The sequence below is a fragment of the Poeciliopsis prolifica genome, unplaced genomic scaffold, assembly GCF_027474105.1.
Source record: "Poeciliopsis prolifica strain line A6 unplaced genomic scaffold, Auburn_PproV2 SCAFFOLD068, whole genome shotgun sequence".
NCBI classification, from domain to species: Eukaryota; Metazoa; Chordata; class Actinopteri; order Cyprinodontiformes; family Poeciliidae; genus Poeciliopsis; species Poeciliopsis prolifica.
This window is the reverse complement of record NW_026562443.1, coordinates 1,909,319-1,931,758: the sequence shown is the minus strand read 5'-3', so window position 1 is coordinate 1,931,758 and position 22,440 is coordinate 1,909,319. Positions and strand designations below refer to the sequence as shown.

The 22,440-nt window shown below is 41.1% G+C and overlaps 1 protein-coding gene across 2 annotated transcripts in view; it reads right to left on the bottom strand.

Annotated features, from left to right (window-relative positions):
• The window catches only part of unc5db (unc-5 netrin receptor Db), a 195,607-nt gene that overhangs the window by 43,848 nt on the left and 129,319 nt on the right, over positions 1–22,440 (bottom strand). Inside the window, exons 7-9 of one of the 2 annotated variants that reach the window (XM_055020556.1) lie at positions 11,691–11,855; positions 9,934–9,966; positions 5,415–5,600 (exon numbers count right to left, since the gene is read on the bottom strand). In XM_055020556.1, coding sequence (XP_054876531.1) covers positions 5,415–5,600; positions 9,934–9,966; positions 11,691–11,855 — 384 coding nt within the window. The remainder of the gene's footprint in view (positions 1–5,414; positions 5,601–9,933; positions 9,967–11,690; positions 11,856–22,440) is intronic. The other variant, XM_055020557.1, reaches the window with a different exon arrangement.

Genomic DNA, 22,440 nt, shown 5'->3' with positions numbered 1-22,440 from the left:
TTAACATGTTCTCCCAAAGGCCTTGGGAGAACATGATGTCTTATGTTTCATGATGTCTTCATTATGAGGATTTTATCTTTCTGATTTAGTTCAGTGTTTTAAGTTCTTGATATCCTGTTTAGTTTTTGTTCAGCCTCATCCTTAGCTGCTGTTTTATGTTTGCTTCTCTGTCTGGTCTTGTGTTTGAATCCACTTCCTTCTTTCACGAGACGCAATAGCAACGGCAGCGCCGGCATCAAAAGTTTAATATTTTCCAACTTTCTCGTGTCACGTCGTTAGCCCGTGTTTGCACACCTGCACGGACGAGCTCAAAGTTTCACGCACACAAATTTCGCCAGTCGCTTAACGAGAGGATGGCGTCCGGCGACCGGGCGTCGCCTTGTCACCAGAGTTCCCCTGAGAAATGAAAGGAGAGGAATCGATGCTGCCTTCTCTATGTTGAAACCTTACGGAAACAAGAAGTGAAGCTTTTTGTGCATCCAGTCTGTTTGGTAGAAAGAGACATGACAAGCATGCCACCGGAAACGATCGAGCTCATTGTAGTTTGTAGTGTGATTAATTGATGTATTGCCTATTGGGACAGTCCTGGTCAGATCCTCTTGATTTACTCCTGAGATTTTATCAACCTCTTCCTGTGTTAAAGATCTATCTAAGGTTTCTGTATCTTCTGGGTCTCTGTTCTACAGTTTCTTGTCAGTCTCTGATTCACTTTATTACCAATTAAAACACATGAACACAATGAAATTACAAAGACTTCCATGTTACAGAAGTTTGCTTCCTCAAATGCTGTGGTGGTTAATCTTTTATACTCTCCCCCAAACCTCCGGCAATGAGGCTTCTCAGCATCATCATGGTGGCCATTTAGCCTCTGGCCTGAAAGCGTTTTAAAAGATACGGAGTCAGCGTTGCCTCAAATGTAAGTAATAGCTGAGAGGTTCCACAGAAATGAATTAAAAACATGACCACAGTTTATTTCTAAAAGCTTCTCGGGGTCTCCGTCGGAGCTGCAGCTCCTCGGACGTCGGCCCGCTGCAGACGACATTCAATCGCTGCCGATTTATTTATTTATTTTTACCTCTGGTCGTGCGGAGAATGATCTGATTATCGCTTGAGTGTGCATCTTTAAGAACGGCGCCGCGCAAATGGAATGGCAGCAGTGAGATGAGAGAAGTTAATGAAATGTACCTCAGGTTGAATACCTTGAGGGATGGCTTTGGAATTGGGCCCCTGATTAAAAATCACTCAGAAGGAGAAGGAATGTGGGAAGACAGGGTCAGGTCCGAGACTCACTCTGCACTCCGCCTCTCTGGAGAAACACCTGAGAGCATTTCTAACAACTTGGAAGCACTTCAGTTTCTTTTTTCTTTCATTATTTATTTATTTATTTATTTTTTAATCCTTCAGGTTAAAAAAACAATGTCTAATTTTGAGAGGCCTTCCATTTGGATGCAACTTTAATATCCAAAAAGTGCTTATTTAAACATGAAGCTTTTTTTTTTTTTTTTTTTTTTTTTTACGTATTTGTTAAAACTGTCACCATGTCTTGACAGTTTGTTATGAGACAGACATCAACAAAAAGATCGATCTCCACATTCTCCCTGAGCTACTATTCCCATCTGAAGAAATGCACCACTCAAGGACACTCCGCACAGGCCTGTCGTGATAAACAATAAATCAATTAATCACACAATAAATTAAAACTATCGACCTCATTTCAATTATCGGCTATATCGTTTCTTCCTGGCTTTTTCTCTTACTGTTGATGACACTGAATGAAAAAAGGCTCAACTCCGGGCAAATCCTTGATTTAGATCGGAACAACGATCTACTGTAACACACAAGTGACAATTTTAGAATGAAGAACGTTCTAAGATTGTCGTTCGGGGTAAAATATCCTGTAGTTTGAACTATTGCATCAGGCAGTCGGATTCTTCTCTATTTAAATCTAATGATTACTGAAGGGCAACATACTATACAGACTTCATAATCTGCACTCTGCAGTATTTATTTCCACTTTGGCTTTATGCTGTATAGTTTTTATTCAAGTACATTTATTGTTAATGGAGACTGAGAATCTATTTTATTTTTGGTTGTTTTATTTATTTTGTGTATCAGTCCCAGTGTTAAGTATCTTTTGAAAGTAAAGTGTATCTACCTTTGGCAGGAAATCGCATGTATTATTATGTAATTTCCATTAAATCAATGAAAAAAGGTCTTCAAATAATATTATTGTTTATCATAATAATTTTTTGAGACAATTAATCGCCCAGCAAAATCTGTTACTGTGACAGGCCTAACTTCGTGTCATTGACTTGCTAATGGAAGAGAAACAATTTAGCCTTTCCAGAAAACTGTCGATCCACCGTCTTCAGTGGCTATGCTAACTAGCCTTAGCATTAACGGAAAAAAGAGCCACGTTCTTTTTCTGATTGGGTGTTTCTAGTTAGCACTGGGAGAAGGAAGAGGAGCTCGATTTTTTTCAGATTATTTGTCTTGTTCCATACTGTCACAACATAGTGACAGTTTCAAAAAACGTTCATAAAAATATGTTTTCAGAAAAGTTAAATACGGCAGCTTCAAAAGGTAAAATCTTTTATTTTTCCCTCAAAATCAAGTAGGCCAATCGAGAGGGGGGAACACCTTAAAGACAAACTGGGGCTGTTGAGCAATAAGTAGAGAAGAGAGGAAGGCAGTGCTCCAGATTTCCCAGGGAGTCTCGACCCGGCTGCTAAACGGAGAGGAGGGATTGTGTCCGGTGGAGGGCACAGCAGGCAGGCTGCACAGAGAACTGGCCTATTTAAATGCGATTGATGACCTGCTGAATGCAGCACTCTGCACATCTTTCCAATCTCAAGACGCAGCACTTGGGGGCGGAGGAGGAAGGACGGGGGGTGGTTCATGACCAGCTCTCCAGGCCTCTAGAAGCCTGGAAGGGGGAACCTGTTGGGGGCGTGTGGCTGGATGGATCACCTGTCTCCACAATGACTATCACTAGCACTAACCCAGAAGTGTCACGGTCCTGCAATATGAATGCCTGTAGCATGGCTGGCTGGGAGAGCAGCAGTCACATGGGCTACAGAGGATATTGCTGTGCACAACAAAAAATGAATTGATGATCACTGTTCCACACCCCCCTCCATCCCACCCCAACCCTCCAAATCCCTCATTTATCCACCAGTGGGTTCATGCTGCTGTAATCTGAAGTAGAAGATTGGTGGACCGACAGTTGGACGCACCGTCCAGAGGGAGGCGGGCTGAGTGCTGCTGTTTTCTATCAGAGATTGATTATCTCCTGCAACAGAATAACAGAGGTGCAGGTCTGTCAAAACAGATGGACAGGTCCTGTCACTGATTATTGAGGCATAAATCTCACAGCGATAGGGAGGCTGCAGCCCATTCTGCTTAATGCAGGCAAATGCCATCAATTGCACCGCAGAGCTCTCTCTTTCTCTCCCTCGTGACGTCGCCTGTTGGCCTTGTGTTTGCTCTCTGTTGATGACACTACATTTTATAACCTTGTCACACTATTATGTATCTGCCTTGGGTGTCAAGGTGAGAACATCAGCTGCCTTAGGCAAAAAACCTTCCAGCATCACCACAAATCAGATATATAATGCTCAGCAGGGGCTTACTTGGAGTTGCCAGACATTTTGGCATATATGTCACATTTCTGAGAGGTCAAACACAGCAGTCAGGTACAATCTTCTGGCCTCTGACAGATGTGCAAAATAGGAACACATGATTATGATGTGATGCCCATCAATGTATCTTTAACATGTTTTGGGTCTTTGTGTTCTGGGAAGGACCTTTGGCTCAATGTCAGCTGTTTCGTATCTTCTAGTTTCCACTACAGGAACCTCTGGCAGGAAGCAGCGAAGATTTCTGAGGTTATTAGTATTGTTTGCCATTTCCACGCCAGTTAATAAACTACAAACAACTACATTGGGTAAAAAATTACCCCAGGAAATCACCCTTGTAGGGAGGAAATACTTCATTTACTTTGACTAGAAGATTGCTGTGAAGGGATCATAACAGATCATAACAGATTTTTAGGATTCTGCTGTACGCGTGTGTGTTTTATGCTCAATTCAAACACGTCTGCACCACATTTTTTAAAATATATGCGTATGTTACAAACTTTCACAGATTTTTGAAGGGATTGCAATGCAGTGTCCCTGTGTAATCACTGTGAAATGACCACAACAGCAGGTTTTAATCCTTGCTGCAGCTGTTTCTCCTCTTCTCTTCCCTTCGTCACTCCAGTAGCGAGGTAACAACATATTACTGCAAATTTGAGATCCACCTTTTGAGTGCATATAAGCCACAATGCACAAAATTTTGGTTATAATTATTCTTTTTTTTTCCCCATGGTTTTATTATCAGAACACTGGATTTGACCAGCCTGGGGAGTAGAGGTCAGTGTCTATCAAATGTCATCCAAGGAAGCAACAGTGTTGTGCAGGCAACAGATTCATGGGTGACCAAAGTTCACTGTTGCACATGTCAACTGAAAGCTGGCTCCAGCTGCAGAAGAAGTTTATAGCGGTTCTGACAGGAAGGTGTTAGAAGACACACAGCATCAGTTTGCTGTGTTTGGAGATGCATGGCTGCAAGAAAGTCAGGTGCCCTGTGCTCACTCTTGTCCATTGTCAGAAGAAAAAACAATGGACATCGTGAACCAGAGTAATGAAACTAAGTCGCTGCTAAACCATGTTTTCTGGTGCGTAGTAGAGTGTGTGTGAGCTGTTTAACTGGAGGACACTGGCTTCGTCCAGTGACGATGATAAAGGTCCAGGCAAGCAGGACCAACAGGAAGACTGTCTGAGCAGATTTCAGAAAATCTGGATGAATATCATTAACGTAAAACATAACTAAGCACTTGCAAACAAAGTGCTTCACTGACTGGTGCCACCATTTTTGAAACACTTTGTTCAGTTATAATTCTAATCCAATAAAATCACAAATGCAGCCAGTAGGGAGAAATACAGTATATCTTTCAGGAAAAGCTCCTTCAATTCTCATAATGTTATGTCTGATTGGTGTATACATCACATACACATCAAATGTATTAAATGTGGTTGCTTTGAAATGTTATCAGTAATGCCCGATTATCACTCTAATGCTATGCTATGCAGATGCTCTGTCTGCACTAACGAAGATTAACAAATCTCAAACCAACAGCAGTCCAACATGGTTTCAGAATAATTTAATCAAGACTTATTTGACAATGTTTTGTAATTCAGAAGGTCATGCTCAAAGGACCAGTTTTTATTAGATTATGAAATAAAAAAAAAAAAATCTAATTAGATGCTGAAACCATTGAACAAAAATGATGCATTTTCTCCATTTTTTTTTTACAGCTGGCCTTTTTGCAACACCACAACACACAAGGTAAGGAGAAGAAGAAGCTTCACCTTGTCTGGTTGTCTTGAAGTTGAAGGACTGGAAACCCCCAGTGAGAGCTGAAGAGTCAATGACATCAACACCGTAGTCGCTGTGGTTCTTCCTGTACAACATGACGGCTACAACCAGGATTACCACGGCAACGATTCCTGCTCCGAGACCCGAGTACAGAGCCACGTCGATGGAGCTCTCCATGTCTGCAAGACACAAAAACAGGAAAGAGTTCTAATATAGAAGTAAACTTCCTCCGATTTTAAACAGTTTATTGTGTTTGTAATGTTAAGTAAGCGAAACATAATAGTTCTACCCAATTTGATTTGTTTGTGCTGCTGTGTTGAGGATAAGGCCAGCGTGTTTATGCAGGTTGTGAAATCTGCATGACTTTAGCGTGACCTGAAGTGGGCTTTTCAAAACAAAAGAAAAACGTGGGGGTGTAGACGCAGAGGAAGGAAAACATCCATGGCCTCTGGTGGCCTCTGGAGGTCGCTCACTCTCCCTGCTCGTGGCGTACATTACCTACCAGAAGCAGAGCTCACCTGAACTGGAGTGTGGGCGGCTGAGTTACATTGTTGTTGTACATAATAGAGTTCAACTATGTGGTGCAAACATGTAGATGCTTAGTTTGCTGCATTGATTTTGATATGCAGAGCCACAAAAAAAAAAAACAACAGCACAGAATCTTTAACTTGTTAGGGTCTACAGATTCGTTAGCTACACTTGTTCAATTGCTTTTAAACATGAGGTAAAAATCGAACATCAGAATATAGAAGAGAGATTTAACTGAGTGAAGGTGGTGTGTTCTTTGGTGTTTCTGAAGCTTTCCCCAACACACCAATTCCTCAGGACAATATTCAGTTTCTACCTGTTATTAAATTCCTTGTTGATGACAAAGGGAACAATCTGCATGGTTTAAGATGGGAAGTCAACTGTGGCGCAAACAACCAACTTTAAAGCAGCAGAAGACCACATCCACTGATGCTGGTCGTCTAAGATAAGAAGAACGATGGAACAATTCACAGAGGCTCAGCATGGATCAGTTCTGTCTGGTGTCAGCACTTAACATCCAACTTAAACCTTTAACCCAGTGAAACTGGATTCGTTGGTACTTTATACTACGACATCTTTTTCAGTCATAGGAAAAAACAAAGTACACCTTTGCTGCATCTCTGGAGTTTAAATGGGGTTGCTGTAATGGCGCTGCTTTCCAAAGACACATGATTAATTAATCATCAGCTGAGTGTCTCCTTTAAAGCAGGAACATTAATGTAGAGCGTTGAGGTTTTCTTTTTTCTGTGGTATTAAATATACGATTCTTAACACATTACTTGGAATCAGTCATTTATTTTCTGAGATGAAACCGTCTTAAAGATGAAAGAGGAGTGTCTTTGTTGTATGAATAAAGACCCACAGAGAGTGAAAAGGACATGATGCAAGGTGATGGAGCCAAGCCTGTTATTATGTAGATGTTCAAGGGCAAACTCTGTCAGGAGTAGGACTGCATCACAGAACGGAAAGCTGGAGAAATCCTGTGCTCTACCTCTCAAAGTTCGAACAAAATGGAAACCGATTGTCATGCCGTCCATAACTCTAACATGTTTCACTGGTGTTGCCTTAGTCCGCTCTGGTCAGACTGTAGCAGATTCGGAGCGATTCTCTGTTTTTTCCACTGACATTTTGTACAAGCCACGCCAAGCCAGGTAATGCGCAGAAGAGATTTGACTGACAGCAGACTGCATTTGTTGATTGGCCCGCGATTTAAGTCCCAACATCTCAACCATCGAACATCTTGACCGGCGGACAAACCGTCTGCTATCAGAGAGCTACTCGGCATGGAGAAGTGTAATCTTGTGCACATGCGTCAACCTCTGTCGTAGAGTGACTATGATACAGCAAACATTAGGTGTCTCTGAAGAACAGAAAGCTATGAAGAAGAGAGAAACGGTGCCGCTCTGGTCAGCGTTCTGTTGGAGCTAGTCGGTTCGAAGCATCTGAGATACATAATATTAGCTTTTGCATTTTAGTCTTTGTTTAGATTTTTCCTTTCAACAAAGTGGACATTGCTTCACAATTTTTCAATGCATTACCCAAATTCAAAGGTTGCACATATTTAAAACAAAATAATTTGCCTCAATAAAGATAGTTTTGTATGAACAGAAAACTAATCCGTTATTCTGAATTATTTTCAACATGTCTGAACCAAAACAAAGAGTTCATCAAAACCAAAACCTTTAAGTCCTCCACTGATGAGTGTCAGTGCAAACATCACCAGAGAGCGTGGTTAGTCTTTACAGTATTCTTATCACTACAGTCTCAGTAAAGTATGCAATACATTGTAGATGTGCAAATATATTCCTTCTTGCACTTGAACTAAAATAATTCAATTACATTCACAGTTGCTGCTGCACTTCAGGCCATGAAATCAGTGCTCATGTTGACCATATTATCACATATTAATAAGCATTACCTGCTTAAATGTACATTCCTATTATTAATTGTGCAACGTATTTGTTTAAAAGAAAACAAAAAAAGAAAACAAAACAGACTTTTGTCTTTTTAGTGCTGTTTTTTTGTGCCATTTCTGACATTTACATTTACAACGTTCACAATAAAAAGAGTCTTTTGAGACACGGGTCACTTAGAATTTAACCACATGTGTTCAATTCTCATTGCAGCAGTTTATCACATCATTATCCTCCTCATTGCATGACTCTCAGAAAAAAAAAAAAAAAAAGATTTGTTGACTATGTAATTTGCAGATTGTTTTATTGCCAGATACTGAACTGGTTCTCCAGAATAGAAGAAAAATGGTAGTAAGTGGCTTTCTACCAAGATGACGGGTTTCCAGGGTAACTTCCTTTCAGTCCTGACTTATTGGAACCATGTGTAGAAACGCTACAGCGTGATGTCACGCGCAAGATCCCGCCCCTCAGCTTCCTGCTGGATGGCAAAAAAACTGCTTGCTGATGATGACTACCTATTGGTGTTAACTGTAAAGTTGTCAATACGATGTGTTAAATCTTAAATGTATGTGAAATACGTGTAAAAGAAAATGGGACAGAGTGTTCTGCTACTATATTGTCAATACTATCAGAACTAGATCACAAGGTCAGGAAAATGTTTCAAATTAAAAATAAATAGCTATTGAGAGGGAAGTAGGTCAGTAATGCTAGCTTGACTTTGACAAACTCAGCATGTAGATATGCTGTGGAATTCGGTGTGTTCCATGTGATCTACAGACCAACTCTGACAGATCACCACTAGAGCAAGTGTTGAAATGAGCTAATCTAAATTAGCTACAATGTGGCAGCGAATCTGTCACAGAAATCACTAGTTAATAATTTAATTAATAATCGCAAAATAACCATCCAACCTGCAAACATAATACTGCAATAGACCGAATGCTCTGTTCTTTGTTTGAATCCTGACGCATTTGTGGTGCTGTTGTCTGTCGCTATAGTAACAAGTCTGAGTGTAGTGCAGCCAAAATGAGTGTGAGAAAAAAAAAAAAAAGCACAAGTGGTTTTGAGTTGTTCATCAACAGTTTTTCAGCTTATTTTTCCTCCAGGCCTCCAGCATTGTGCGCATGCATGAAATTTCCAGATGTAAACAAGAATATGCAGCGTATCCTCAGGGAGAGAAAAAGGAATTCTGTCTCCACAAAATTTCTGTAATAATTTTAACAATTCCATTTTTCCATAAACTTTGTTTTAACTCTATATCCATTACACAGTGTAGTCGCTGAGACAACTTTTTTTGTGCCCATTGACCTGTGTTTCCCCCCAGATTGTGTCCAGACTAGACATGATGGTCAGAAGCTGACGCAGTGAGAGACAGACTAAATCAAGCTGATTCAGATCGCTCCTTGCCAGAAGATCGCAGTCCAGCAAAATGCACTTCCTGTTCTCATTCGAAATACACTTACAGCCTGACAGCAAAGGAGCAGGGAAGATTTTACACTAAATTGCCGAGCTAATGAAAACACTCAGGCTACAGTAGAGGCTTGCAATCACTTTAGCGGGCCGAATCCGGCGCGTGATTGAGAGCTGCCACAGGAATGGCAGGACAGTGCAGTAAATTGGACAAATTAGCTCGTTTGCAATGATTACAGCCCATTAATCCTCCACAACGCGGCACATGTTCACTTGTCACAACCAATCCATCTCCTGGCTCAAAGTAGAAACACAGCTGTGATGTCACGGTTGTCATAAAAAGTCAGCCGCTGAATAATGACGGAGAATGCGTAATGAGCGTTTGCTGGGTTAATTTCTGGAGCCGCTCAGATCAAGGTGAACTAAACGGTTGATAATTCGTGATGTTTCTATTTCCAGGCCGCGTGCTGGGAGCGTGAAAGAGAGCCCGTCACTCTACTTGTTTTCTTTTCCTGCCAGCTTTAAATTTAAATCATCTGCTGCCCTCAGATTTCAGGGTAAATTACACGTAAGTGACGGATGGGAGGCGTTGGGGAAGGAGGGTGAGAGGAATGGGGATGGGGGAGAAGAAGATGAAAGAAATCCACAGAGGAAGACTCACTTTGAGGTTTAACATCATGTAGCAGCTTTCGATCTGCAAAGACAGAGAAATAGAATGAGACAAAGAGGAGAGGAAGTGGCGATTAAAGTGCAAGCTGCTGTGAAGTGCCTAACAAGTGAGGACTCAAAACGCAGACACCCTGAGTAGGAGGACACTCTCCTGCTGATTGAGCTCCAGAGACCGGACAGAAACTGATGATGGGGGGAAGACGCTGCTACTGTCCTCGTCCAACCACAGGAGAACGCAGACAGGAATCTACTGTACGTTCACACTGCAGGCTATCATGATCAATTCAGATGCTTTTGTGAGATCTGATATTTATTTTTTGCACGGTCGTCCAAATTTCCAAATACAAGCGGCTTGTATGTGATCTTCTGCGTGAACTGCAAGCAACCTGAAAATGTCACGCATGCACGGTCGAGGACGCGACGACGTCAGAGGACAGAATCCAGAAAAAAATTCTGAAAAATTCTCTTTTTTTTTTTAGAGATCTGGATCATAGCCAGTACTTCTGTCTCATAGGAGCAACGGTGACACACATTGATATACATCATGTATTTCCAGCAGCAGAATCATCCCAAAAGAGAAGCAAATGTACATTATGAATGAAAAGGGACACGTCAACCGGCTGTAGTGACCCAGTCAATGAGGCCTGTCTATGAGAGGGACAGTAAGAGAAATGGAAGCCCACAATGCTCGATGAGCTGCAGCAGACCGCCATGAGATGATAAAGTCAGACAGGAAGGACTATCCTAAGTACATGCTGAATCATCTTGTCTACTCCCCTTTTCCATCTTGGTGTAATCTCTTTTTTTTTTGTTGCTTTTTTTTTTAATAAATGATGATGTGAAATGCCAAGTTTCATGTAGCTACTTGGGCTCAGATTGAAATACTTTTAGAGCTTGGTAAGGTCAAGATTATTATCTGAACACCCCAGAGTGATTTGTGCTGATACTGCAGGTCTGTATGGCTCAGCAGGACGGAGGCAGGCGTGGTGGACGGTGTTGACTGTGAAGAGTTTGCCTACAACTACGGGATGGCAACATGGAAGTCGGCCACACTCTGGCTAACATTACTGCCATCAGTTTTGTCGTCCACAAGACTCTGTTAGTTGTGGTTAAAAATGACTGTTCTGCTAACGTTGCTGAAGACTGAAGGAGCATGAAGAGAAGGAATAAGACATGCAGACGAAACACAGAGGTCAGACTCACTGACCTCACATGCTGTTCAAAAAATGAATTAGAGAAAACATAAATCATACTTTAAAAGGGGACAAATTTACAGCAAAAAAGGCTGGAATGATGGACAGATGCATTATTAAAGTTCAATCTAAAAATGCACAGAGAAATCACCTCCTGAATAAAACAGAGTTAATGTGTCTTTAATCAGGCCTCACTGGTGATTGGAGTGTCTGAAACAAAACAAAAAAATCTAATGTTTAATGTCTAGAATCTAGAGGGCCACTTGAAAAGCTACGGCGGGCCGGATTTGGCCCACGGGCCTTGAGTTGGACACGTGTTTTAAAGACTCAGATTTTATTACAGTCTGCACTTTTCATTTATCGTTTCAGTTTGACATGCATTATACGAGTGAGCGGTAAGAAGCATATTATTGTCATGCACTGGCAGCCTGTCAGTCCGCAGACACAGCGCCTGTTCAACATGCTGGTGATGAACTGTCCTGTGACAGAGGGCGTTAGTATGGTAACCACGACAACAGAAGATGATGGCGACACCCGGGGGGGAGACGGCCCTTACTCTGGGTGCACAGTCCGTCTGTGCAGTTCTCGGTCGCCTTGCTGCTCCCTTCGCACGTTTTGCCTCGGTGTCTGGGCGCCGGGGAGCTGCATTCCCGACTCCGCTGCCGTTCGCACTGGCTGCTGCACACCGTCCACTCGCTCCACTCGTCCCAGCCGCCGTCGACTGAAAGGCGAAGGCGCACATTGGTCACAAAGGTGGCAATGATTTAAGAAGCTTTTAAACATATGAGGCCCTAAAATCAGTTGAGATCGGAACAATTGTAGCACATTTTTGAAGATGAACTGAATTATCAACAGGAGCTGTAGTGTGCTTTTTGTGAAGATGTCACTTTGTTTAGTTATATATCTTTTACATTTCAAAACCAATGTGTTCAAAAATTAGGATTATTATTCTGCCACAAAACAAAAAGGGACCTTGGATAATGGCTGCTGTAATTCCTCTTGCCACATACATTACCATACCAGGAGTAGTGAGACACACCTTCATTTAATTGAATCAAGACCTATTGAGTCACTTCCTGTTGTCGTTGTTGAACTCTGTGGATCACACAGGTTTCTTGTCATAACATTATAACTATGTCATCCCACAGAAGCATTATCGTTTTTCCAAAAGATTAGTTTTTATTTATTTTAAAGCCTAAACTGAAAAAAAATAAAACTGTGGTTCTGTAAATTTGACAAGGTTCTTAGATTGCTAATCAGAAATTCTGTCTTTTTTAAAGGGACAGGTAATATTTGTGTCTCTAAAGGAGTTTTATTTAACAAGACTGAAGATGGCTCTTTGGATTGGAAAGGTTGCACTTTAGCAATATGAGCTCATCTTTCACCTGGACAAATGAAAACATATTTATATATCAATTGTTCTGTCAAGAGCTGATCTGATGACAAGAAACTCCTTTGAGTTCACTTCACTGGAACAGGATGTTTGAACCTCTGCAGCTAGTAGGAACTCATTTCTGGGGAGCAAAACCCTGAACATTTCTGGGGTCTATTTGTGGCTCTTGGCAGCAGCTTTTCTCTTCTCACACTGCATGTGGCTCTACGCCGGTTTAACCCCCACAGCGCCACGCCTTTTTTGCACAGAACCTGTGCATTAAGTTATGGGTTGGCAACAAAAGCGAGGCAGGGATGAAGACGAGCGCCATGCTGCCATATTTACAGAAAGTGGATGCTTTTCTCCAGCAGCTGCACAGACAGGCTCAGTGTGGCAGATAATGCACAGCGAGGTGTGGTGGGACAGCCTGAGACATATTTCTCCTCATTAACCCCTGGGCCTGTTTATATAATGAGATTTGATGCGAAGCAATGAAACCAAGACAGCCTGGCGCATGCTAATAGCAGCAGATCTTCCTCTGTGCTCCGTCATCTGATCAAGGAAGAGCTCATCATGCTTAGCTTAACAAATACTGGGCGACCAGATGGCGCCGGAGGACTTCTGGCAGTGGTTGTGATACCCCCCCGCCTCAGAGCAGTGTGGGTGGTGGAGTGGGCTCTTTTTCCTTTGTGATTATTTTTTTCTTGGCTCTTGCGATTTTTCTCCTTTGTTACTTAAAATGCTAGTGAGATCGCTTGTATGTTGGGAGTGTGGCTGACCACCTGTGATTCTGTGGCCTGAGCTCGTCTGTCACCAGCCAACCAACAGCGTCAAACTGAAACCTGCTGAACTTTGTTGTTGCGTTCTCAGCCATTATTTCCCATTTTCATTGTCAGCAGCCCCCAACTAAAGCTCCTGCCTTGTTCCAACTGGCTTCCTCTCCCAAGGAGATCCATCACTCCCTCACCATCACCTGCTTGTTGCCTCTGATCATGTGGTCTCCATCCTCTGTATTTGTCCTTCATTCTGGCCAAACTTGGCACAACGTTCCAAAGTGAAACTGACTTCACCTGCCAAGAGATGTTTGTTCGTGCCTACGGTTCAGCCTCGTCTGCTTCTTCCTCCTCCCACAGTGACAGAGCGATGCTGACAACAGAGCAGAACCGGGTTTCCCTCACTGCTGCGTGCCGCTGTGGACGTCTTGGAGGCATTCAGGCAAGTTTCTGGGAACACCAGACACCGGCCTCCAGCTGTCAGCAGCTGACCGGCTTCTTGACTATCCACTAGCAGCAGGTAAAGCTGGGGAGCACCTTCACCTGCACAGTGGGCAGCGGTGTCTCCCCACTCTCCTTTCCGCCTGTACACAGCAGCTGCGTTTCCATTAACTATAAAATTGGGCAAATTGAAATTATGAAAATAAATTCACTTAAGGAAAATACAGCAGGGAGGTTTTCAGACATATTGAAACACTTTTTTCACATCATGTGAGTCTTGTGATCAGCAGCTGGATGTCACTGCTGGCTCCACCAGAGCGCTCGCATCATCACACAGTTCATAAATAGTTGTGTGTCATTCAAATGACACAGCTCTGCTGTGAAATCGGCAAACACATTGTCCCCAAAACGCCTCGCGGCCGTTCCCAGGTAGGGGGGCTTGTTGCTCCAACACACGTCCAACACTGACGTCGACTCTGATTGGCTGAAAGACGATGAGCGCCAGCAGCACCATGACTGAGTTATGAATATTTCATATCACTGTTTATGTCTGTCGCTGCCATGATTTCTCATTACTTATCACGTGAGCAAGCTTCTTCTTGTGTGAGTTAAATGTCACTGCAATTCCGAAATTGTTTTTGTTTTGACAAATATTGAGAAAGGTTTGCGGACATTTGCAATGGAAATGAAGCCAGAGACAGAACCTGAAACCTGCAAATGACACCACTGACTGGTCTGACCCACTGGTGCATCTGCATCCAGGAAGGTGGGCAGATTGGCTGGACCAGCGTTGTGGTCAGAACCACCTGGAGTTTAATCTGCTCAAGGCAAGAGATGAGGCTGGACCTCCAGAGAACCCCAAACACACACACATGCACACACTCCTCACCCTCACCATTCCCAACAACATGTGTTTATCATTTCCTGTTCCCAGGAAGAAGAACCAGCAGAGTCCAACTTGACTGCTCCTCTTCTTCTACACCATTATTCGGTCTGCCCTGTGTTTGTCCATCACTGTGCGGCTTGGCTCACCTACAGAGCAGGACCGGACCGGCCCAGCCCAACTCCGGACCGGCCCAGCCCAGCCCAGCCCGGACCGGCCCAGCCCAGCCCAGCCCGGACCGGCCCAGCCCGGACAGCCCTGACAACAACAAACAATCAGTTCTGCAGAGACGATCACAAAATCTTACCAAGTATGTTTGGTCTATTTTCTTGTGCAGATACATTAACGCACTTTAAATAAGATAAAACTAACTTTTCAGCAAGATATAGGAGCTCGTTTTTAGCAAATAATTCCTTAATGTTGATGAAAAGTGTCTTGTTATTTAAGTGGCAATCTAAAGAGGAAAAATTAACATTTTACTTTGGTGGATTTGAATAGGGTGAAGCAAAAACTGGCAAAAATATTTATAGACAAATGTGTTTTTTTTTATTTAAATGCAAAATGTATATTTTTTTTCGAGCTGATTTGGATTAACCACTGCTCTGAATATATGTTTGCAGCAAATGGCCTTTTTGTTGAGTCTGTCGTTACTTCAGGGTGTTGAGAATTATTTTAATAATTGATTCATCTGATTAGTCATTTCAGAGCCACTTTATTCATGGTTCTGTTTTGTACAACCTGCCAAAGAGAAAATATTCACAAGCTGAAGTTTTTCTACATTATTTCTATCTTTGTTATTATTTCTAGATTGTGAGGTGGCGCCTCGAGTCATTTTCATTTGCATGTTGCAATAAGTAGACATTGTGCAAATGAATAAATATACATAGTCATATAGCATATGACTCCCACTCATCACTGTTATTGATTGGTAAAATTAAAGTTCAACCCTGAAGAATAACCCGGATCAAGACGATTATTTATGTAAACTCATAAAGATGATAATGCAACAACAGTTTAAAAATGTGAGGCAATTACTGAAAAGACAGTTAAACATATACTACTTGAAATTTTCCTTTCTAAAAATCAATAACGCTTTAAGTGCTTTTCATTGTGTTTGAACATTGCATTTGGCTGTCATGAATATTTATTATGTATACTGTGATCTAAGAGTACATCTGCGAAGGCTCAATGATTTGCATACAGCATAGAGAACATTTCATATTCAGTGTCGGGGCCAAAACATGTCCAACCCAAACCCAGAGTCCAACCGGCTTTATCACGCTCACGCAGAAGAAAACGCAGATTTACAACAGCTGTGGTAAAGGAACTACATTTTTGTGAAACATCTTTGCAGTGCTGAATACAGTAATGTAAAAACAGGAGCTCCAACTTTGATCGTTGTTAGTTTAGTTGCTCATTTCCAACACTGATCTGCTTCACTTACCATAAATACGGCCATTGGTCATCCACTAGTTTAAACGAACTGTTCAGTAGTTGAAACTGCAACACGATTTCCTTCACTACAGCAAACTAGTATCGACACCAAGGAGCTGCCGTCAGTATTAACCCTGGAAGTGTGTGGCTCTCATAATGCGATGCTTTGTGTGAAATACGTACATGAAGCAGAGCATTTATACAAAGGATTGCCTGCAGCACAAAGTTTGATGGAAACAGGCAACTGTGAGAGAACAATAAATAATAAAGCAATAAAACAATCTGCAAAAAAGTGTTAAAGAAAAAAAGTAAAATGTATTTACATGTGTGATCTAACTGAGGTTTAGGTTTGCATTACCTTGTGTCATATTGAGATTCATGCTGTGAGAAGTCATTGTGTGAAACGTTATGAAAGTTTCTTCTATGATATGAAACAGAGACGCACATGTTTTCTGTAAACTGAAATTGTTTTTGAGGAATACAGAGGTGTTAGCATAGCTGCATGGCCACACTCCACATCACCATAACGGCATATTGATTTGTAGAGTTCTGAGGAGATGTATTAAATATAATTTAGAATAAGTCTCTAACACTGAAACACTGAATCATTTCCGGATGAACTATATCTGATCAAATGTGCTGAAACTCCCTCTGACCCCCCCCAAATTAAATCAAAATAAAAATACTGTTACATTCGCAGGTAGATTTGCGCAGAAATTTATTAGCATCGTGTCTCTCCAGAAGCACCTTACTGCAGAATGTTGGCCTGAGGCAGAACATGCAAAACAAGGAATACTTCATCAAACCTGACAAGCAAATCCTCACTACCACTTTAGATATTTGTGCTGTTTTAAAATTGTTTCCGAGGGCAAATGTTCTCTCTATTGACGAAGTGTTAAAAAAAATATGTCCTGCCTTCATTTCACACCTGAAAGTTGCTTCCATATTACATTGGATCAGACACTTTGATTATCAGAGTTGCCATCAGACAACTGAAAGCAAAAGATGCTGAGCAATCAAACAGCAGGGCTCATCAAGTTACACCCATCAAATTCAGTCACCCCTATCAGAATATGACTGATACCACAACATGTGTCACTCATTATTAGTGGTCAGTTATTAGCCAAATTATGCTGTTCTTATTATGCAGCATAATGAAAACAATAAGTGCCATTCTGACCCAGATAAAAAGTTGACATTAACAGATCCTCAATGTCTTATTGATGTTGTGGACGAGATACTTCAGCTTAAAGTACCAAGATCCTCTGTTTAAGATCCTCTGGAAAGCTGCAGTATGTAACTTTACATATTTACATATTAGGTTTATTTTTTTTTACATATTTGTCAATATTATTACCATGTCTTGACAGTATATGTTAGATAATCTCTGAAAGAAATCGAGATCCTGTTCCTTCTCCAAATGATTTAGCCATGCTGGTTAGCTTGACGGTGAATGAACATTGCTCCTGTAAAGGTAAGTCGTTTCTCTGACATTTGCACGTTGAGCAGTGCATACACAAGCATAAAGACAGCATCTAGCGTCTAAAAGTTACACTATGCAGTTTTAAGAGGCTCAATCATCCTGACGTCAGTGGATAAAGATGAGAGCTGATTTCTCTGCAACACTGTTTTGTTTTCCACTGTTGCTAGTTGTACTTCTATAAGAGCAGGTCATTTTTTCATTATGTTTTGGATCATTGTCTTGTTTTTAGCATCCAAATCCACCTTTTTCCAATGACCAGCCATGAAAAAAAGCTTGCCAAAACACAGATGACTCCCCCCCTAAAACGAAGCATCACATGACAAACAGGGAGAAGGAGCAGGCGATCGCATGCTTGGTAGCTCTTGAACATTTATCTAAATTAGTAGAACCAAAGCATGAGTTTTTTGAAGATTTTGTCGCTATGTCGAAATAAACAATCCTTTAGGAAAACAGAATAAGCCTTGTCGTTTTTAGAAAAGCGCTGCAGCGGGGGGTGGTGAGGTGGAAGAGCCGAGGGAGGGGGATGGCTGTCAGAACACAAGAATTAAACACAAAAAGACTGACAATCATCATCTTCAATGGAGATGTCTACGGCTGATAACAGAGATGAGAAATGAACAGTGTGCGTCTCTGCACACGGTTTCACCATCTGTTTCACGTCTTTATGGGAAATGTTCTCCAGCTGAGTTCAAATCGAAAGCACTTTTATTTCACAAAATTGGCTCTTTTTTTTTTGCTGTTGTTTTTTACATGAAATACCACATTCATTGTTTTGCCCATAAATAATGTTCTTTTCTTCTTAAAGAAAAGGATCGGGTAAATACTTTCACACTACCTTCCCAAACTACTGCTGAAGATAAAAAGCACTGAGTAATGTGGAAGTCTGTCGACTGGTTTAAATCGTTTTATTTCACTATATAATTACATACGCTTTGCTTGGCTGTAAATATAGCTAGAATGAAAGAAGTGCGTTTCATAGAACAGAAGATACTAAAGGCAGAGTTTGCTAAAAAAACAAACCAAAAATATAACAAAACAAAAAATTCAGATTACGTGGAACCCAAACTAACTGAGATGCCAGAGACAAACATAAATATGAAGCCAAACCCAGTCAGTCCAATGACTCATGTAGGTAAATGATTTCACATGTGACTCATCTTCAGTGATAATAGCAACTGCAAATTATCTGGTTCACGTTGTTAACTGTTTATAGGCTGCAGTCATTGTTCCTTGATGACTTTTGACGAGTTGCATAAACACCTTTCAGAAATGATCCAGCTTGCATAATCCTACAGTAGCATGACGCTCACAGACTGCAACAGGCTTACAAGATTTATTCAGGGACAGATAATTACAAGATACACAACTTTCCTAAACGGACCCAGATTGTGAAACAGTAGATATAAACTTTTCAATTATAGATAAAACAAACCTAGAGAGATAAAGACTCTCAATTTCAAGCACTTTTCCAGCGAGGTTTATGCTTTGATTGACATCTGAGAATGACATCACTACCACATTTAGTGCCTCTGGTTGTGAGTCAGAAAAGAACTAGTTATTTATCTTGGTTGCTAACTATCACTAGAAAATGTTTCCTCATGTCAAACACCGAAGTAACAAAAACATGTTCAACTAATTTAATGAGATGTGAACTACTGAAGTGTTTGTAAATGTTTTAATCCATTTAGCATTGGATGTTAAAATTGGGAACCTTCTGCAAGATCTGCGTTCCTGTTACAGGTTCCAGACTCAGGGTTCCTTCTTCTCACTTTTTCCGGCTTGTAGCTCAGACAGTTTTGCTTATGAGAGATACAGCAATGTAACATTCTGAGGCCTCATGGTCGAGTTTTCATCTTGCGTACAAAGTCTTGGAATCCTCAGTTTTTCTGATCCAAGTTCAAGTCTCTGATCCAGTCATTCATTCACCTCATTGACTCTGTGCTACTGTGAAATGAAAGACAATGCTTTTAACAGACTCATTCACTGGAACCCCTCCAGGTGAGAAGTGGCGTACATGATGGGATTGTCAGCAATTCATCAAAGAACCAACAGAAAGGAAAACAGCCAATCATAGCTGCACCTGAGGGAATTTGCCTTAAACATGAAAATTTCTGAACTGTTGGACTGAGTGACTGGAAAAACTCAGACATGCCGAGAAACACAGAAAAACTCCAAACCTTTCTCTGAGGTGTCAAGCCTGACAACTCCACCATCGTGTTGCTGATTGCTAAAAAACACATTTAAAGGTGTTTTATGATTGTTTTCTTTAATAAAAGCCAATAAACTGTTTTTTAAACAGGGAGTAGTATGTTTTCCAGGCACATAAGACCATTTATATTGTGCCATTTATAATACAATCAAGTAACTATGCTACTTTCAGTTGTTAGAAAAATGACCTATTTATCAAATATAACTGAAGAAATTTGACTTTGCAAATTAACACCTTGAAATTGGTTCTCTGTCTCTTTAAGAAACTTCTTTCACAATGATATATATATATTTTAACCAGCATTGAACTGAGTAGCTCATATGAGCTCAGCCAACGCACAGTTTCACCAGGTGTTTGCTAATTGCTGCTGGCTAGTCTGAAGGAGCTGAGTGGGGAATTGAGTGTTTTTCACAGCCAAACAGTTGCTACGTGATATTAAAGGATTTTTCAAACATGCATGAAAGAATCAAAGCAACACTTTAGGTATGTTTTTGATGAATGGATAACATTCTAACATGAGGTAGAGCTCAAAAAAGTCAATTTTACAAAACACCGCCCTTCAAAGACTTGTGGTTTTTTTGGTGCACCACTGTTGTGTTTTTGTTTCTTCTGCTGTAAATCAGAAAGGCAAGTACAGTGAGTCTGAAAGATCTGTAGGGGGCGATATTCGCTCAGAGGTAGTAAAGCATTCACCTGCAGCTAAACAAGACATTTCTGACATATTTTCCTTGCAAATGTCCTGATATAACAGATTCTCAGATCAGAGAAGCAAACGGATGGAAAGCATACTTGCTGTGCCTTGACAGGCGTTGAAAATACTTATTTATAAAACTTTTTCAATTTACCATGTCTGCTTGGAGCTTTGTGAAAATGTTCATATTGCTGTTACTTCCAGTGTTTATCAGCTCCTGCCCTGATGCGTTCCCCTCCTCTGTCTCTGGCAGTTGGGAAATTAACACAAGGGTTTTCCCGCTGCTTTAATGGTTTCCAACCAGGCTGTACAGATTTCACAGGGACATAAAAGCTGAATAAGGTACAACAGAGCAATGATTAAAAGAGAACAAGGGAAAGTTTTTGTTCAACTGCTGGACTCCATCCTTTTTTTAAAAATTTTAAACAATCCAGTTTTTTAAAACCCTTACATATAACTTGTTTCAATAAAGTTCATTATTTGTACCCTTAATAGTCAAAGGGAAAAGAAGAGGAAGCGCCTCAGCCTGATTCAGCCACCGCCGGACCTTCTGCATCATCTCCTAGATTCTACCAACTGTAAGCCCTCTGGCTCTGTTCAGCTTTCCACTCTGTGAGTTTTGTTGCTGTGCAAGAATTTGAAAATGAAGTCTTGATATTTATGTCACATGTGAATGCAGAAATTACTGACTCACCAGTCAAATATTTCTTTTTTCCCAAACAATGGTCGACTTTAGTGACGGGAGCTTTGGCTCTTTTGGTTCTTAACTGGGTTTTGTAGAACACTGACTGCAGTTCATGTAGGCCATTATGTGTGGATCTGCAGTCAGAGCTAAGAATGGTGGACTGTGATGTGCTTCACTGATATACACTTCCTTTATAATTTCATAATCATAATTTTCAAAATTACGTCCAGATTTTTCTGGCAGAGATATGTCAATAATATGAGATGTACTGAGATGCGACCCAACTGTTCAGACTGCAGACGTTTTGAAATAGATCACATAATTATCCGATTTTGTTCCGCATATGGAAGTGGCTCAAATCAGAGGTTTTGGAGATGAAAGGATCCAAACTGAGGCGTTCAGGCTGCTCTGAAAAAGTCAGATGTGAGTCGCGTTCATTCGCTATGTGAACGCAGCCCAAGTTTCTCTACATTTCCTGCTGGGAGACATAAAGTCGTTTAATCGAGCCCTGCAGCTTCTTCTGCCTCTCCCTGTGTATCTCAGACTGCTATCCTCTCTCAACTTCCTCTAATCATTTCAACCTGCACAGTAAATCCCTTCGTGGTTTTGGATTGTCCTTGGTGCAGCACTTCTCAGTCCAGCACAATTAAGGACACAGTGAGGTCACCACTTGATCTGTGTCTTACAGTCTATAATATCGGTCATCTGTAATGCTGCTGAGTCAGGATATTGAACTCATTTACAGAGACTTGACAGAAGAATTTACACCCCCACATGCTTCTTCTGACAAGTACACACATTAGTGTGTTTGATTTTCATTCGTTTTGTCAAACCAACACAAAATAGCACCTGATTGCAAATTGAATTCACCGTACAACATCAAGAAACACAGTTTCAATTCCTCTGAATTCCAGAAACATGTGGGTAAATTGACAATGCGGCTGAATTTGAATTGTGAGTTTCAGTTCATTGCTTCGTAGAACACGTTTTAGTGCAATTTCAGCTGCACCTCTCTGGGATACAAGTCTCAGTTCTGCAAATTTACACAATTCCCCATTTAGCTCACCCAGCTAAATAAACAATTTCTGCATTTCCGTTACAAATATGCATAAAATCATTTGTCAATTTTGTGATTGAGGCGCTTCCATTGTCAAGAAATGCAGTTAAAATCACTCAACTAAGTTAGTTCACCCGATAAATCACAAAACAGCAAGCTGCACCATCATCCTCCCACCGCTTCCTGTCGTCTTATTTGTCTTTTCTAGCAGTAGTAACAGCCGGCTGTTGGTCACATGATTTGTGATGCAAAAACAATGTTTCCACTGCAGCTTTGTG